The sequence below is a fragment of the Thunnus thynnus genome, chromosome 23, assembly GCF_963924715.1.
Source record: "Thunnus thynnus chromosome 23, fThuThy2.1, whole genome shotgun sequence".
NCBI lineage: Eukaryota > Metazoa > Chordata > Actinopteri > Scombriformes > Scombridae > Thunnus > Thunnus thynnus.
The window spans coordinates 15,279,571-15,299,784 of NC_089539.1; the positions used below are offsets into that span (position 1 = coordinate 15,279,571).

Genomic DNA, 20,214 nt, shown 5'->3' on the forward strand with positions numbered 1-20,214 from the left:
AGTCATGCTGGAGTCATGGTGTGCCCACTGAGTGTGCAACCAGTGGAAAAGTCAAACTGGCAGACTCTGATTGAGTCTGTATATCAAGCCTCTCCTCTCCTCTCCTCTCCTCTCCTCTCCTCTCCTCTTCTGTCTTCTTCTCTCCTCTCCCCTCCTTTCACTTTATTTTAAAGTTTTCCAAACCACCAGAAGTACACATAGTACCTCCACACAGCCCTGTCTGCACTCCTGTTTGTCACTGGAATAAGTGAAGCATGTGAAGTCAAGGGATAGAAACGCTTTTGCAATAAAGTGTAACAACACTGAACACTCCAAGCATTCCTCAAGGGCTGATGAGCAGCAAAAGTGTAAAGTGTACGTTCACCATAGCCCCCTCTTTCTGTGAGTGGTCTCTTCTCTAAAACTGTTTTGCTAAATTCATTACATCCACCCGAAATAGACTTGGGATCCACAACAATGAAGATTGGAAGGGGATTTCAACCAGAATAGGACAGAACAGACTATACGAGGGAAATGAACAACAGAAGGGAGGTGGAGAGAGAAGGGAAAAGGCGAAAATCCATTATGTTTGATGTTAGTGTCTCACCCTGGCAGCAAATGCTGGTGGAAAAACCCTGTGAAATAACATTAGGGGGGTCTTGTAATGTGATTTCTGCTATGTGTGAATATGAGATTTCTAATGGATTTGAGCACATTAGAGCAGTCTTTATCTGTAGTATTTATTCCCCCCTGGTTTCAAATGCAATTTGCTAAGTACGACGGTTCACTCTGCTCTAGCTCACTTGCTTTCTGGCTAGAAGGGATGTGGGGGAGGATTATATTATTTTGGGGGGTGCTACATAAAGATATGATAAATATTCGAGGCACATAATTTGTGACAAATTGTTATATTGTGTGAGAGACAAGTTATTTCTATAATATGTGCACAGATATGAAAAAGAGAAGAATATTGTTGTCAAGAGTAAGATTCTGAGTGTGTGTTTGAAGTTTTGCATCATACTTTCTGTGTATGTGCGTATATATATATATATATATATACTGTATATACACAGAATGTGTAACTATTTTGTTTTGTGACTATGTTCTCCGCAGTCAACAATGTTTTGAGTTGTAGTTGTGTGTAGTATATGTGCAACAAAAGTATATCGTTAATGTGTGTAGTTTATGTTTGTAACTGATACTATACCATTTTTCTCCGATGAGAGGATGCAGGCAGAGGTATTGGACAGGTAACCGTGTTATTAACAAGCAACTTGGGGGTGATACTGAGCTAGCCTAGCACGAGGATTGCCCCCTGGTAGCTTCCACCACACTTTGGTTGGTGAGGTCAGGCTAAAAGGCAGCGATTCATTACCATTTTAAGAAGAAAACTGTTTTGGGTCCTCTGGAATTGAGCACTGAATATTAAAATGGTAATTTATGAGCCTGGATTACAATTGTGATACGGAGGTCAAATTGAGTGTTGTCTAATGCAAACCTGGTAAACAGGTGCACTGGAAAATGAAATAATGCAAAACAAAACAATAAATTCCAGCACACTCAGATGCCTGACGGAGGTCTTTGACTGAAACGCTGCATTTTCAATAAACCTAATGCCGATCGTGCGTGGAAATACATTACTTTGTAGTAGTGATATGGACAAAGTGAAAAGTCTAAGGTGGAAGCAATAAATTACCGTCACAAATTTAATATACTAATGCTTATGTCAACCCTGTTAAAATGAATACAAATACATTGTGAAAGCTGACTCACTAACAAGTCTAGCCAGTTAGTTTGGTATTCACTAAATTGCTGAAATAAAATATTCAATACAACAAGGCTATGCACTGACTGAGTACCAGCACTTCTGATGAATGAACAGACCAGTTTGGTGCAAGCCTCCGATGCTCTGACAGGGTGCCATTTTCATAGCGCTCCATCAGTATCTTCCACTGCTTACATTAAAAAAGACAAAGACTCGTGTTCGTCTTCCATTTTCCTGACACCCTAATATCTGTCTCTGACTGATTGGGGTCACAGCATCCCTGATTAGCATGCACATTTACTTGTTCCTGCCAGCGTTTCCGCAAATTGTCCCAAATCAGCCAATGTGGTGCACTCCAAGCTCTCTGTAGGCTTAATGAGCTAGATTAAGAAGGAAGTCGTTTAACCCCTGCTTGAGAGACACACATGTGCACACACAAACATAGTCTAGATAGGCAGATGTACTCATCACAACCAAACAAGCATGATCGCACACACACAGTCATGAGAGGACATTATTTTGACTTGCATTCATTTCATGGAGACTTAACCTAACATTAACCATAACCACTGCCTAACTCTAACCCATACCCTAATGGAAACATAACCCTAAACAAACCTTAACTTTAAACCAAGTCTTCACCCTAAAATTAATGATTTATTAATGATTTATGTCAAGGGGACTTGCTTTTTGTCCCCATAAGGGCGGCAAGTCCCCACAACATGACTGTGTAAACAGATTTATGTCCCCACAACATGAGGAATACCTGGTACACACACACACACACACACACACACACACACTGTAACCACCTCACCTCCACCCTGTATCTCACTAGATAGGAGATGGAGCGAGGCCATTATGCAAATGTCAGGTGTCAAGTGTAAATGAGATTGGAGGGATGGGAAACAGAAGTATTGAATATCACACCGGCTCCCTTGGCAACTGCACCAAGGTAATGAGAGCATTCCAGGACGTAGGCTGGCAAAAGCCTTCGTTACACTGAAAGATAGAGTGAAAAAGACGAATAAAAATTGTTAAAAGTAAGTCCACTGGGTGTAGTTGATCTAGGAGAGAGTAGATATCGCTGCCTCCTACCTTATTCAGATTTGGAGCACGAATGTTTATTTATTTTATTTTTTTTACAGTATTTTTTAAATGTGCCATATATTGCAATAGATACAAACTGAGACATGATGCAGCCATGGAGAACAGAACCCAATGCAGCTACTACTTATAGATTAATATTCTAATGTCATGTCTTGGTTTACATTGACATAACTGTTGCTTGGAGATCAGACAGCCAAACTGGCAGAGTGGTTGTGGTTAGAAGGGTTCAGGGTCATGCATCCCTTGGAAATATTTAAATGATGTCTGGTGCAACTAGAGAGCTTCATTTTAACTTTGATTACTTGTTGAAGGTAAATTCTCAGTTGTAACCAGCCATCCTTTAGGTTATCTAAGACTATTTCCATTATTGATTAATCTGCAGTTTTTTTCTCATTGTTTGGTCTATAAAATGTAATGATCATAGTGAAAAATGCCCAAAGTGAATTCACAAAATAGCTTGTTTTGTCTGACCAGCACTTCAAAATCTAAATATGTTCAGTTTATTATGACTTAAGAGAAAGAAAAGCAGCAAGTCCTCACAATTGAGAAACTGGAGCCAGAGCGAGTTTTGCATTTTTCTTTTTAAAAGATGACCTAAACAATTAATTGATAATTAAAATAGATGCAAAATATTGTTCTGTCCACTGACAAATCCATTTATCAGCTAATCACTTGTGTGCTAACGCCACTTATTTGAAATTTTAGTGTCTCTAATTGTGAGCATAGGTACTGTACACTAGTGCCAAAGATGTTAAAAGTATATCTTTAAGTTGTTAAACAAAATCCCTTGACATTTTTAATAGTAGTGACACACAAAAGTGCGCAAATGTTCATATCAGGTCATCTTATCATCTGCAACAACTTTGTCCCAGCTGTTTGCCCACCGATCACATACAACTCTCTCAGTCGCTAATTTATTTCTCTCTGTTTAGGTCCTTGTCTCTTTAGTCTGTCTGTAGCTGTAGGCTGTGTACTGATTATTATTGCTCTTAATGCCTAATCCTGTTTTCTTGTCTCTCCATCTCTCCTTGTTCCTCTGACCCCCTCTCTTTGTTCCTCTTTCACTCACTGGCTCATTTACCGCTCGCTTTGGTCTCCCTGAAAGAAAAACAGAAAAATGAAATATTCCTGTAATTACTGAAACTGCAGACTACAACTATTAGTTTACTGATGGATGTAGCTATCATTGTACAAATAATCGTAGAAATATCAAGTAAATGTTACAGGGAATTCTCCTCACTCACATTCTTGATAGATTGTCAAAGCAACTGACCTATGAAGAAAGGTCCTCTGGTTTAAAGCCTCTTTTTATGCTGTATGAACATAGATAACAAATGGAAAACTAGGTGTTATTACAAAAAACATCACTTTTTGTGATTATATATCACAAAACGTGATGCTATCTATCAGGTAGCAATACAACATATATTGGGTATTTCTATATTTTTCTTTTTTTGGCATTTATACATTTATTAGATACTGGGCAGACAGGAAACATGGGGAGATAGGTATAACATGCAACAAGGGTCCCTGGCTGGAATCAAACTAGGGACGTTGCTGTTATGTGGTATGCGCAGTAACCATTTGTGCTATTTCATGCTAACAAAGTAGCTGACTGAGTTGATGACTGTATTTGGTTAACTTGCTTACAATTGGAACAGGTGGAGAATAGTCAGCGGTTTGATAGTGTGTAATATCATTCATACTTTGGGATTCAGTTGCTGTGATTTATTAAAAATAGAAATCAGAGGAGTGATCTCATATCATATAAAGGGTGTCATTTATTTATTAGCATGTCCTTGTGGAAAAGGATATGTAGGAAAAACATCAAGAAAACTCCAATAAAGAATAGCTGAACATAAAAGGTACCATGAGGTGCAGCACTCTTTATGGAGATTTGGAGAAATTGCTCTTTAAGAGGGAGGCATTCTGGATTTCTAGGCTGGGCACTTTAAGACCGCATAAGGAATTAGACTTGAAGCTATTTTTGTAGAGTTTACTGGGTCATATTCGTTCTCAAATGAAAAAATGTTTTTCACAGCATTTGGGAATATTGTTCATAGGTGGATGTATTGAGTTTTGGAATTGGTTGACTCTATTCATAAATGTTAATTAATGGAAATGATGTAAATACTCTGTGTTTCGAAAGACTAGTCTGAATGATGAGGCTGAAAGAATACAGAATTTGATTGCCTGAATTGGAAGATGAATATTTAACTTTTTCACTGATTGATGGCTTATTTATTTTGCCATATTTATTTACTTATTTGAAATTCCCATTAGCAACGTCCAAGGTAGCAACTACTCCTCCTGGGGTCCACAAAGTAAACGTGACATCATAATAGAAAACAATAGTGTCATAAAAGGGCAATAGGGAAAAACAGCTTGAGATGAATGAGCCCATTTCCCAAACAATATTGTGAAAAGATTATATGTTCTGACTTTTCATCTGGCAGTGCCATTAAGTTGACATTTTTATTTTACAATATCTGAACAATTGTGTGGATTGGTGTGAAATTTGCCACAGATAATCAAGGTTCCTAGAGGATTATTTCTCACAGACTGTTGCAGCACCCACACTGGTGCTCAAGAAATGAAATGCGGTCCAACCTAATTTCAGTGAAATTCAGTTCAGACAGTCGCCCAAAATCTATCCTTTTATTAGTTAATTGTGTAATTATTGTCTCATTTAATGAACAATAAAGACTGTTCTGTACTGACATTTCAATGCCCATTCATAGAAATTATAATTAATTATCTTGTTAATTAATTTTAAACTCTGACTTTGATCCACAAATCACTCTGATTCTGAGAAACTCCTCCTCCTCCTTCCTCCTCCATCCCCCTACTCCCCCCCTACTCCCCTAACCCTCTCCTCACCCTTTTTGGTCATCCAGATATCTGAAAGATTTTATGGACAGATTTACCCATATGGCCATGAACATGAACACACACCACACACACACACACACACACACCTGTCACCCTTTAAAGTGAAACACACAGTGTTAAAGGTCAGCGTCAGCTCAAGGTTGCCTCTCTCCCATGAGAGCCCTTTCAAGTGGACACACACAGACCGAGACATGACACTACAACAAGCAGGCTTGGGCAGGCTATGAAAAGGATCCATGAATAATTTAACCCCTAACATCATATTTTCCCTGGCAGTAATGTATACAGAAAGGCCCTGTATGTGTATGCAAGTGTCTGCGTGCGTGGACACACACTCGTGCAGCAAGTATCCACCTTCATTTTGCGTATGCCCTATATGCTGAGAGGTGGCTATTTCGGTAGTGTAATGTGATGTGTGGGAGTATTATCAGAGCTGTAGGTATGACAGACACACCGCCCTAGAGCTGACTTCCTGGAATTGCATTTCGTTGTCTGTCTCCAATATGAGAGCTGTCACCTCACTCCCTCCAGGCCATGCAAACCGTGATTGAGGCATTTCTGCGAGGTGTCACTATCAAGGGTGCGCACTTGTGAGGGGTTTTGTGTTTCTGTCCATCTGCTTGTGCACGATGGGTAATAGGCTGGTTTTCATGCCGATGAAGAGTTTTATACATTTTCAGTCATTCAGCCCTCCTACTCCCTCCCCTCCTCTTTCAGTCCTCTCGGTCTCACTCTTTTTTTTCCTTCTCTCCCTCCTTCTTTCTATTTTTTTCCTATCAGTGCTTCATTCCACCTTCAATTTGTCCTCACTCCATTTTTTTTAACCTCTCTTCTTCCCACCCATCCTCACCTCTCGTGCCCCCCCCCCCCTTCTCTCCTCTTCCCTCTCTGTCAACACTGTCATAGCTTGGGGAGCCCTTCAGTGTATTACAGACCTCTCACCACTAGTTCTCTTTATGGCACTTTCTCTTTTTAAATTCAATCAGGCTTCAATGGAGCCCCCAGAACCATTTCAATTTACTACCTGGATGCCACAGGATAGAAAGTCCTACGCTAACATAAAGGTCTAAATGGAATGGAAGGCTAAGAGAGGTAGAGAGGGGGAAAAGAGATGGAGGAAAGGTATGGCAAGTGGTGGTGGTGGGGTGGGGTGGGGGGGTTGGTGTATTGAAACGGTGCCATGGAGAGATAACAGCAATAGAGTGGTAAAAATAGAGAGAGGCAAGGGAATTAGGGGAAAGAGGGTGAGAGAGAAAGATGAGGGAGAGGGAAGAGTCTGAAGCGTTACACGGGATAAGAGACCAGAGATAACAGTAGGGGGGAGAAAAAGGGATGAAATGAAGGGCGGGAGATGAAGAGGAAGAGATAAGAGCGTACAGTAGGGAGAAGAAGTTAAAAAAATAGAGTTTTTTTTTTTAATCAGAGGTGAATGTAATGTGAAATGACTCACCTAGCAACCTATTTGGAGTAATGTATCAGTGTTCAGATGTCTGATACAATACAGCATTACAATGCTATGTTGCAGGGTCCCTGGTCCGTGTTGGTTGGATGTAAATAAAACAAAAACACATACCAGAATGGGAAGTTGAGACTAGTTTTCTTCTAGTGCAATATTGTTTTATATACACAGCATATGCTGTTATATATACATCATATGCTGTATATATATATAACTCCACAAAATGGCATTCCTTCACCTGTTGCCATTGTATCTTTGAGAAAATACCAACCATTGCCATTTCCTCTCAACAATCCTTTTAACCTTGACTTTGCCTGCTTTCTGCATGGCAACTTTATATTCACTCTCCCCTTTGGGCCAAAATAGACCTTGTGTCCATCTTCGGTGCCAGCCCTTTGTGTGTGCAGGTTAAGTGTTTTTCTCAGTAGTTTTCCGGCGAATTGAAAAGTGCCTTCCTTTGCACTTAGCTCTCCTAGGGATAGATGCCATTTCAGTCTTGCTGAGTCATTCACTGAACCATGAGTGTCCTTCAGTCTCTCAAAAGTCTCCATCATCACCATCAACTCTGATTAGAAAATAACATCATATGTGTATGTGTGTGTGTGTGTGTGTGTGTGTGTGTGTATGGGCGGTTAGTGTCCGCAACACTGTGAAAGATGAATCTAACACTCATTCAATCAGTTTGGCTCTCATGCTCTACTGTGTCTCTTAATATTTCTCACATTCACCATCAAATAAGTTGAGACTTGGTGATGACTTTTTCAAAAAGGCAGAAAATAGGAGTCAAGGCATCATTGGCCCAGAGAAAACATGCTGCAGTACATTTTATGAGCTAAGCGCTGACTTGCATGTTTTTTTGTTTCCTTTCTTTCTGGCTCTGTGTTAATACCAAGTGTTGATGGTACCTTTAATTAGGCCCAAAGCCTCTATCTTCCTCTTCATCCTTCAACCTCTTTTTTGCTGAAACTAAGAAGTGACTCACAGACTGAAAATGTCAAACGCATTAGTCATAAACTAAGTTTCTCACAGAGGGTCACTTTGATAAACTTGTGGATGCCCAGACTTAAAGAGAAAATGTGCAATGTTTTTAAGGCCATTGTCTTGCTTGGTTTTTCTTTTTTATGAGTCCAAACCTGAGTTCAACCTAACAACCATCTTGTTCATGTAGACATGGTTACGGTTTCTTATCTGCAATGGGGTTCAGAATAACACATTTTCAGGTAATCCATTCCTGTATTAGACTAAATGTTCACAGTGAAGCCACCTTAAGATAAGCGAGGAAACAGTTTGGATACAAGAATGAGTCACCTAATGTTTGAATAAGTGTTGATTCCTCTGTTCTACTCTGTATGCTTTGTTTTTTACTTCCCGGCTTACTTTAATAAAGTACTTGCCACTTCTGTAAATGTCACCTGTGGGAGGCCACTTAGTGCTTGGCTTATTAATCAGACTTGTTTTATAAGGAGGAGATGAACACTTAGCCTAAATACTGGAGCATTGAGCAGAGTACAATCAGACCAGATACAGTATCTGCACCTGCCTTCTGACTAGAGAATTGTGTGTGTTTGTGTGTTTGTGTGTCTGAACTAAGCAGTTAGTGCCTGTTATTAAGAAAATAGGCATTTGAAAGGGCCATACATCCACACACACATCTTATACAGACACACACCATGGGACCAACCATGAACAGTGCTGTCACCTGCCTCTGTCTCTATTGACAGACATTGTGCACAAAAGTAGTAATTTAGGCCCCAATAGCCTCCCATTGTGACATTGAGGCATCTTTGCCACTCTGTGGTCGTAATGGCTCAATGCAGCATGTGAGAGAGCGGAGAGCCCCCCCTTTATCCCACATTCTTCCTCCAATCACAGGACAGTAAAAGAAGAAATCACCAAAAGATTGCAACAGTTACAGTAGCTTCCATTATGAATGAATGGGTGATGTGTTCAATGTTCCACAGGGGAGATCTACACAAAAACCTGCTTCCGGTTTTAAAATACCATGACCATTAGCAGTTAGGATAGCACTTGTCTTGTTTTACATTAATCACCATTATCATCATTAACATTCTTTGATGGTGCTTCTTCTTTTTGTCATAGCTTATCTTGAACAACCATCAGACTCACTGGTCTTTATTCCATTAATATTAGTATTTATCATTCAGTTGACAGTGGAGACAGCCCCTTGTATAAATTTCATACTTCAGTGACAAACCTTTAAAAAGAAAAAATTTAGAAGCTGTAGAGAATAGGAAGTTACCAGCGGTGGACAGGTTTGTACCCCTGCTGCTATCATTTCCTTGCCTTAGGCAAAGTGTCAGGGAGGGTGTGTCTTTGAAACAAAGTTTCAGTGAGGTTGGGCATTTTTGTTGGGCTAGATAGACACTACAACAGATGATAATTTAAACATGGGCAGTAGACAATGATTCAGCAATAGACCAAAATTCACTGGCATGTTATCACTAAGCAAGCCAACTAAAAACTAAATACTCCAAACTGGCAGAAAATAAATATTCAGTGAATTTCAGCACAAAACACCAAAGTCTTTATGTGGCAGTTTAGGATCAAGCATGTGTCTGTGCACATCTATACTTAGTATCTGCACTGCATTACCTGAATATACCTTGACTACATTACTCTTAGAGAAAAGACTAATGATAGAAATAGTCTTTGGGTGGAATTAGAGAGAGATAAAGAGATGGAGAGTGGAAAGCACGCTGTAGGAAGATGGAGGAGTAGGCCAGTAGCAGCAGTAAGATGGTGATTTGTCTTTGAGGCTCTGTGGTGTTGGTGTTGGCAGCGTCAGCTAAACAAGGCCATCTCATTTCCTGTTGTCTGCAGGAAGCAACTGTCTGCTACCGCTACTGCTGCTACTCAGAGCCCCTGGTCATCAATCTCCCCTGTTTTAATTGGTCTGCACCACACTGCGACGGGCCAGCGCGCACACACTCACGTACACACATTGACAGAAATAGTCTCTGAGAAACAAATGCGCATGCAAGCAATACACGTGTGGGTACGCACACACACACACACACACACACACACACACGCACACACAATGAATATCTGTTGCAGATATACCTGTTTACCTGTATGTCACACATAGATAACCATTAATTAACAAAATACAACATTTCCTACATTTGCCCTGGTTTTACACTGTAGCATTTCTGTCTGTGTTCTGCAGATTTCTTGTGCTTGCAATACATTCTGTTCTTGGTAAGCTTACATTTTCTCTAAATGCTAATAACCCCAGAGTACAGATGAATATGGCTTGTTAGGTTACTTGAGGGGTGCAGCCTCCTCGGTATCAATGTTGTCGGTCTTCATGTCTGTTTTTTATGAATTCTGTCCAATTCTCACTGTCTTGACATAGCACTGGAATAAAAATATGACATTGTAACAATAGACTTATGAGAAAAATAACAGAGATGCAGTATTTAGACCTTAATGCAGCTAGTGCTTAAAGGGAAAATCTGCCCTAAAAATAATTCAGGTCTTAGTGACACTAGACTCACAGGTCAGTCTCTAAACGCTTTGCTCATAGAGACTGAGGACAATCTCCTAGTTTTTGTTGCTAAAACTGGGTGGAAACAATTAGAGAGTTAAAAAAAAAAAACCTGCATTGCAGAATCCTGTCTTGATCACAGGTTTAGTTTTACTTATTGACCTGCCTACATAGAAACCTGTTTTGTTTTATGTTACATCCACTTTTATTAGGATTACCTCACACAAAGTTTTACCAAATGGATCTAACTGTGGGGCTTTAGTTCAAAAGCTTATGGGAAGCTTGACACTTACTATCTAAAAATATGTATTTTATGTATTATCTGAGCAGCTATCTTTTTTCCTCTTCATGTGTGGCAGGGTCAAACTGAAAATAATGGGGAACAAATAACCTTAAAGGATTATCTCACACACCTTCTGTCTATCATCCATTGTGGTTTAACTGGGCCCATGTAGGTTTACAGGAATATGGACCTCTCTTTTATATCCTATTAGTCTCGCTCTCCCAAGGAAAGTTCCTGATTATGAAACCCATTTATACCTGCTGCTGTAAGCATGCGGACACACACATCATTTCCATAATGCATCTTTGCACCTTCCCATCGCACTCCTCTCTTTCTCTCTTTTGTTCTCTTACACAAACACAAGCTCATGTCCCCACACCCCCCCCACCCCTGCACACACACACATACACAGTCTTACACATGCATGCACACACACACGTGCACTCACAACGAAAGCCTTCAGCGCATGTGATGCAGCATCGGGGGCAAGAGCAGGGTATAAACAGCAGGGAGTCTGGCAGAGACGTAGGCGGTGTGTGGGAAGACCATATGCATTTCACTAGGCACTGATGGAAACACATGCTCACATACTTAATCACACAGTATTGTCACATAAAAAACAACAACAACAAAAAAAACAATATATTCACACATCTCTTTCTCTTTGTCTTTGTCCTCCTGTCTCTTATTCACTCACATACACACTTCCATACAGCAAATCCCGTACAGATTTCAAAATATACACACAAACTGGAATCTTAATTTTCCTCAAAACCATTTGGTATAAAGAAAAAGAATCTTTAGTCGACTGGTCATGCAGCCTGAGCTGGTAGAGAAAGCTGACACAGTGCCATCCAGTGGTGGAGGTGGAAACTGCTGAGGGTCTTCGAACTTTTACCTGAAAAGTATATATATTTTTAAGCAATACATCTTGTGGCTAAAAAGGTATTCTGGATCACACTTGTAGCCATTCAGAATGTTTTCTGGTTCTTTAAAGCTTTGCAACAGCTATGTGCTTTGAAATCTTAAGAGTAGCTCTTTATATTATCATGTGTAATTCCATTAATTTAACGGCACTGTAGAAATAAGTAAATAGTGTGTATTGGGGTGTGTAATATTCCCAGAGAATCAATATCCTATGTGCAGTCGAATAACAATTAAAAGCCGCCTTTCTAACATTTATTGTGTGATCCATTGGATTGAAAACTAATGCTGGTTGTGCCATAAAACTCATCAAGTGTCCCCATCCATTAAAATCCTTTTATGACTTTGAAATCTCTCTGAGGTGACGGGTTAGTGCTGCGAGTAAGAATAACAAACAAATAAATAGATAAGTGCTTTCAAGTGTCACTGGAAGTGATGCACTGATGTATTGACATGTGGCCGTACATTTTTATGTCAGTGTATAGTTGTGTGTTAGTCTGACAAAGACAGACTGATTAAGTATGTGCTGCTGACACAAGTATCCACACATACACAAACACACACACACACACACCAGCACTCCCTCCTTCTCTCTCAGTTGGCAGAGGTTCAGTGTGTCCTGTCCTTGGTGTGTGACAGGTCTTTACAGAACAAGCCTTCTTCTCCAGGCGACAAAATCAGAATTCAACGTAGCTGATAGGTTCGTGCCTTGGGGGAATTCTGGGAGATTTAAAAATGCTGAGTCTCTAATCGATCTTAGCACACTCTTATTCTGCTGTCTTTCTTAAATCTTTGTCTTTATCCCATTTCTCTTTCGGCATCATTACGCCGCTGCCGCAGATAGAGATGGATGATGGGATCCCAACCCTTTCCATTTAAAGAAGCATTTGTTACCTTAGGTTTAGTTTCCAGTGGGAAATGACTTCCGAGCTGCTGCTATAAAACATCTTTGTCCCTGTCTGTTCTCATTGGTTTTAGCTATCTTAAAAAAAAAAAAATTAAACCTTGGCTTTCTCTGAATAAACAAACAGTCATTAGGATGCAGTGGGTTCACTCATTAACCAAATCCCTATTGGTATAAATACATTATGCCATTCAGGAATGTTATTTCTTGACGTACATACACATAGGGCATGGCATCTACAATAAATAGCTCCAGACCCTAGGCTCTGACATCTGTTTCATAATGACAGATAATTACATGCTGTCAAGAGCAATCATCGGCAGTTGCTGCTAAGAAACTGGGTTTGGAGTGTGACTGGTGCATCCATGTTGGTTCCAGAGGACGACACACCTTGAGGGGAGCACGAGGATGCTGTGGCACACTCCCTCTGAATTTGAATATTGTCCTGGGTGTGTATGTTTTGGTGAGCGTGCCTGTGCATAAGATGAGTTCTTGACACCTGTGTGATTAGTAGTGAGTGGGTGGACATTTCTGGAGCCAGTCTGTAGTCTTTGAAATGGACAAATTGATCGAGGCTGCGTTTTGTATCTACCTGGTTGATGCAATCTACTTGGATGAATTTCTAAAACCTGACCTTGGCAACAGGAAAAATGCACTCATGATTCCTTCCATTTGTCAGTTTTTTTCAGGATGTTTTCATAAATGTATAAAAAGAAATGGCCTTTTAATACCTGTAATACTTCACTTACAAAAAAGAAGTTGAACTTTTTCCCAAACTAAGGACGGTGTAAAACTTTATATTAAATGGTACAGTCGCTGTTATCTTTGAATATGAGCAATTCTCAGAGTTTTGGTGATATAGAAACATAAGAAATGAGTCTGTGAGGGCAGTATAGTATGGTGGCCTATTGGTTAGACAGCTTTGACTCTTTGCTAGAGGGCGTAGACTAAAGCTCCATATTGTCAAGCATCTGTTCTGCTTTAATGTCATTGAACCAATGTGGTTGTGTAAGGCACAACATTTATTTATTGTTATTATGATCAGTGATAATTATTGTAATCAGTAAATACATTAGCACCAGCACCACTAAGTCACTCTTTATCTTGTTGTCTTTTAATGTTCTAACTCTAATCCCCTTCTTGTAATTGATGCCTTCTATTACAACCTTTGCTGCATGTCAGTCTACAGTATCCGTCTAAATGTCTGCCACAGTATTTTTTTAGGCCAGTTGGAAATAATGTGTGTGTGTGTAAGGGTAGATAAGCAGATTATTTAAGGTTATTAAGATTTCACACACAGGGGCGAGTCCACACTGTGTAGTTGCTGCTGTGTCTCTGCGGCGCTTCCACAGCGTCTCCTTAGCGACTTGGCTGACACCTCTGCAGTGTACAGCTGCCATATGGTTGACTGGTGTGTTTTGTCACCTGGCAATGAAACCGACATTGTTAATGTCACATCGGGTCCAATTATAACAGATGAAGCGGACACCTTTACTGAATTCTTGTGGTTTTGAATGGATTGAAAGCATCCTTTGAATGAGTAATGTTTTTTTAAGTAAATCGAGGCAATTTAAGGAAGCACACATGCCAATTATGCATTTGTCTACCATTAAATCGGCTTTTATGTCATACATATGGCATGCTTGTGAAGTGAATTAGGTCCTTAACTATACAACCTTACAGGCACATTTATTCCAGTAACCATAACAGGGCTTGATTGATGTTACTTGTTTTTATAAACCAGTGTTATGTTGCCCTTTAAAACACATCTGAAATGTTTTTTAAATGTTTAATGGATACAGACTTCACTCTTCTGCAAGGAAAAACACTTTTTTCATCACTAATGTAGAAGGAAACTCTAACCAGACAAGTTGAGAAGCTATCAAACCAGGTCATTTTCTGATGTATCATGCAGTGGCTCATGATAACTGGTGAAAATGTCAATTTAGACCAATGTAAAGTCAAGCTCAGTTGTAGCCCTGGGAGATCAAATGAAGCTAGCTGTCATTCTTCGGTGAGAGGTCGGACTGTCTCACCATGTTTTTGTGTAGGAGGTTTGGCTCAGAGTACGAGTTTCTGCAAATGGCCTTGTACAGCCCGAAGATATAGTGCTCTGCTGGGTTTTGGTGGTTTGTGATTCATTTGGAGTTGAGACAAGTTGATGGCTTTTGAATGGGTAAATGTGTGTGTATGTGTGTGTTAAGTTGTTTGGCATAATTTGTTATCACCACCATCATCTTCACCAGGAGCTGTTACTCTCTGTACATTATGTCACGCCATCAGCGAGGCAGACGTTGGGAAGATGTGGCGGTAATGATAATGAGCTGAGAGGGATTTTCTTTCAGGATCCATTTGGAAATCTTTAAGCTCTGCTGTGCTTTGCCCCCATGTTATTTACCCATTTGCATTTTAACCAGCCTGTCTACTCTATATTCCGAATGATTTCTCTGAATCCTCTCACACAGTATTTTGTTTATTGTATGTTGTTTTGCTCACTACTCTTATACTCTTAAAATGTAAATTTGCTGACGTGCTCTTGGGGTTCTCATTGTGGGCCCCAACAGCCCTTTTAGCCCAGTTACCTTGGCTAAACTTCCATGCAACACCCATGGGTTGGGTATCTTCATGAAGGGGCTTGCGGCTCTGCTCCAGATGGCCGTCTGGATAGACAAAGCCGTTTTACTGCCTCGTCCCTGCTACATTACTCAAACGTTATCACCCCTGCCTACAAAAATCCATCTGTGCTCACACTCTAACTCGAAGATCCATCATCTTGACACTTGTATTGAAACAATGACAATAATGACAGCAAGAGATGGATCTCAGAGCGACACGATGCACGTTTAAACCGGCAACTCGATTTTTGGAGATGGAGTTGTCAGCAGAAATTGTATTTTTTTTTTGTAAAGGAGGAGCGTTCAAGTTGTGCTTTCTACATATTTATACAGAGAAGCTGTATATCTGGGCCCCCCATTGTTTTGCAAGCCTGACGGTTTTAATAAGGCCTCAGAAGAGTTTCTCCTGCTTAACTTTCTGTTGTGGTAGAGTTTCAGTGGGAATCAATGAAGGATTTAGAATAGGTTTAGGTTCTGCGCTCACGCTGTCTCTCTCTCGCGCTCTCTGACAACCAAGGATGCACGTACTCACACCCACGTGCACATACACACTTGGCTCAGCTCTTGCTGACTAATTGGGTACAAATGCTGAGTGGTGTGATCTTACAGCTTGTTCTCCATGTGTGTTTGTCTGCATGGGTTTTTTTCGTGTGTGCTTGTGTGTTTCTGTATGGGCCATGGCAGAACCAAAGGGCCGTCACAGTGTATGAACATGTAAGCTTAACTTTTGCTAATCAATCACCCAGCGTCACTGATCTATGGCTCCTGCATAGACTGTGTCCCTGGTTGTCTGCAATGCTGCAGCCTCCTGGTTTTGTCTCCACATTACTAGAGTACAGAGACTGTTTCCAAGCCATGGAGTCTTCCTTCTGCTCAAATCACCATCTAGAGTCATTATTGTAGCTTCAATCCTGTATCATTTCTGTCCTCAGTTTTTCATGATTTTCTCACATGAAACATTTTTCTTTTTCCTTTTCTTTCTTTTTGTTCTCTATCTCTCTCTTTCTTCTTTAAGTTTAGGTCATATATATTACAGGTCTTGTAGGTCGAAGAATTCTTTTGTGAGGAGTTTGATTTATTTGTGCATTTATATGTGCTGAGCGCTTGAGAAGGTACTCGCTCTTGCATGGTTTGCCCTGTGGTGTGTGTGAGACGAGGCCAGTGACCAATGATTCTCTGACAAACGAGGTGTGCATGTGCCTCTACCAACCCATACATTACTGTCTGACCCTATCTGACCAACCACACACCAGCTTTCTGAGGGAACTCGGAGAGCATGCATACTGAAGCTGTAATCGTTTTATATCATTAACAGTAAATAGGTTTAGTGTCTGAAGTTTTAGAATTTTTTGACTTTTACTTGAGAACACTCAGTACTGTTGCACATGTTTATGTTGAAAGTTGCGAAGTTTAACTAAAGTCTTACACTTCTGGAGCTGAACAGTTTATAGGAACACTTATAGGCAGTGGTGGAAGAAGTACTGAGATCTTTAACTTAAGTAAAGTAGCAATACCACAATAAAAAAAAAATACTCCATTATAAGTCCTGCATTCAATTGAGTAAAAGTACATAAGTACTGGCAGCAAAATGTACTTAAAGTGTTAAAGTAAAAGTGCTCATTATGCAAAGAGTTCTGATTTAGAGTGTTATAAATATATATATATGGAACATGAATACTGATTTACTGACATGTAAGCAGCATTTTTAAGTTGTCAACATGAAGCCCTTCTCAACAATTCATACTGTTGGGTAGTCTAACAATGTATAACAATGCTATTGTATAGTTATTTTATAAGGATGATCACATGTTTTTATGTCTAAAATATTGATCTGAAAAGTAGCTAGTAACTATAACTGTAAAATGAATGTAATGGAGTAAAAAGTACAATATTTGCCTCTAAAATGTAGTGGAATAGAAGTACAAAGTAGCATAAAGTGGAAATACTAAAGTAAAGTACAAGTACCTTAAAACTGTACATCAGCACAGTACTTGAGTAAATGTACTTAGTTACATTCCACCACTTCTTATAGTTTAACTACCTTGCTCAAGGGCACCTTGAGAGCCATACAAAGCTTTTTAAAATTTGTTCCCATGGCCGATCTTACCCTGCCTGGACCCGCTGATGTAGGTAACTGTCTGGCTGGTCATAAGCCTGCGTGTCATTACCCCTGTGATAACATTTTCAAACATTTTGGTGGTGAATTAGCATCCATTTACAGGTGGTGTTATGTTGTGGATAGCTGTTCTAATGTTTGTTTGTCTGGACTGTTTCTACACAGGTTCATTCAGGAGATAGAAATGAACATGGGGCCAGGCCAAGCCAAGCAGTGCCAACTCCGAGCATTCCTCACTTACTACATCAATGACCTCTTCCTCAACCAGGTTAGTGAAATGACAAATTGATACCTTTGTCTGACAGAGTGGTATACCAGCACTCAGAGCAATGCTTGAGTGGAACATTGGAGCAGAGAATACAATTAAATTAAATATTAAAAACTTGAGCTATGAGACACTGATAACACCAAATAACAAACTGGTGCTCGTTTTATGTAAAGAAAAAGTATTTTTGTAGCCTGTTATTGAAAGTCACAGTCTGTCTTTTTTATGTTTTTGTGTATTAGATCATTACGCTGATGTGAATTGTGGTGCTCATAGCCTTGAAAGTCAGTTTGCCTGAATGTTGTGGTGTACCCCCTCAGGATTTCATAAAACTGATAGAACTAAATAACACAGTGGCATAGTGCTGTTGACCACTGTGAGTCTCAGTCCTCTTAATATTACCTCAATAGAATACCTGCTCTTACCCAACTAAACTTTAATTACCAAGCAGATGGTTCCCCATAGATAGATAAGTCTGTTTCCTGAGTGTTGGTACATACACAGTAGATTACCATTAAGATAAAACACCTTTTGCATCTTTTATGTGCTGTTTGTTTGGTTTTAAAAGCTGCTCTACTCAAACAAATATAATTTTACCTGCATACATAATTGTTATTCTGATTTATGCAACTATTTGGCCCTCAAGCTTTATCAAGAAATTTGAACTTTTAAGTTTCTCAAGTGATGTGTTCTATCTAGACAGCCATCTGGAGCCATGCAGTGTTTTTCCAACAAAATATAGGAAACTGCTTTGAAACTGCAGTTTACTTACAATGATAGGAACATTTTCACCTACAGGAAATGTCAAATCAAAACAAAGTACATAGGAAAATAACAAAATTCAAGCTGAAAAACTGTTTTCTGAACTCGACAATTTAGTCGGTCATTCAGAGAAAGTTGATTTACCGTAGCTTGATTCCAATTCGCATGGAAAACACAGAGGTTTGTGCTCGTCCTGTCTCTTGCTCATTTAATACGGCCCATTTAATGTCAACCTTTGTCACTTAACCATTAGGTGCGAACAGAGATCAACAAGGAAATTGAGGCAGTGAGCAAGGCAGCTGACCCCTTGAAGATCCTTGCCAGTGCTGACACCATGAAGGTTCTGGGCGTCCAGAGACCCCTGCTGCAGGTGAGGAACATCACACATCATGTTGTGTCCTTCCACTATATATTATATTTTTCCACTTTCATCCAGCTTAGTTATTAGTGAATCGAATGCATATAGAAATAACTTGTGAACACTGGATGTGAAAAGGTTCAGACTTTCACATACACAGTGTGTGTGTCTAGCACATATCCACGTGAGAGAGGCTTAAAAAAACCCAGATCCACACTACCTGTTTGTTTGGCACAGTTTCCCCTTTGTAGCCTGTTCAATGGAGGAGGGCTCTCTTGAGTACACTCACCTTGCAGTTTTCTATGATCTCTGTTGGTTCAGGGGCAGACATACACACACACACACACACACAAACAGACACACTTACACACTCTTTCCCCCCTCTCTGTTTCTCTCTCAGATCATTATGGCCACCATGCCACCTATCTCAAAGGATCATAATTGCACCTGAAATAGTGCTTGATCTTTTTTGAGTTTGTAGCTACTGCTAACTGCTTGTTATAAAACTTCTCTCTCTCTCACTTTCTTGCTCTCTCTCTCTCTCTCTCTCACACACACACACACGCACACACACACACACATCTACCATTCTCTCTTTCCCAGGGCCATTTTCTAGAGAAAGTAATGATGGCTGTCCTACCCAGACAAGTAGAGAGTTTTTGGCTCAAATTCACTCTGCAACCACACATGACACACACACACCATTGACTGTGTCACTGCATGGCTACACTAACAGACAAGTAATACAGCTTCTCTGAGCTTGTGCTTATTTTAGGGATGTCTTTCTATGTGTTACAAGCTGTGTGTGTGCATGCAAGTACACATATGGCAGTATATGTGTCTATGTGAATCTCATTATTTCCCTCTAAAAGGCTCAATTCACTCAAATCACATAAAAACACATTTCCCCATGTACTCCCTAGTGGTATCTTTCCATGCAGATTAAGAAATCTCCCTGTGAAATTTGTGCCGCCAGCCTAATACATTGAATGTGAATGTAATTTCATTTTTGCCGCTCAAAATGACAAATTTTGTTCAAAGAAATAGTCAAAATGAAAACTGTTGAACTTAACTAAGAACTAGAAACTTAATTAGAAAAATAAAATTAAAAAATGATATTGACCATTCAAGGCTCATAATGGTGATTTTTGGCAGCTGTTACTCATTCAAAACAGGCTAACAGCAGGTTGAGGATTACAGCAAAGTTGAGGTCCAGACAGTTGGCAAGATTTTTTCATGTCTCAGCTGTCAGACATTTTGAACCTTTGGTG

General features: G+C 39.8%; 1 protein-coding gene across 2 annotated transcripts in view; it reads left to right on the top strand.

Moving 5' to 3' along the window:
- The window catches only part of exoc4 (exocyst complex component 4), a 128,786-nt gene that overhangs the window by 65,574 nt on the left and 42,998 nt on the right, over window positions 1–20,214 (top strand). For both annotated transcript variants that reach the window (XM_067582507.1, XM_067582508.1), the window contains exons 12-13: window positions 17,724–17,826; window positions 18,839–18,955. In XM_067582507.1, coding sequence (XP_067438608.1) covers window positions 17,724–17,826; window positions 18,839–18,955 — 220 coding nt within the window. The remainder of the gene's footprint in view (window positions 1–17,723; window positions 17,827–18,838; window positions 18,956–20,214) is intronic.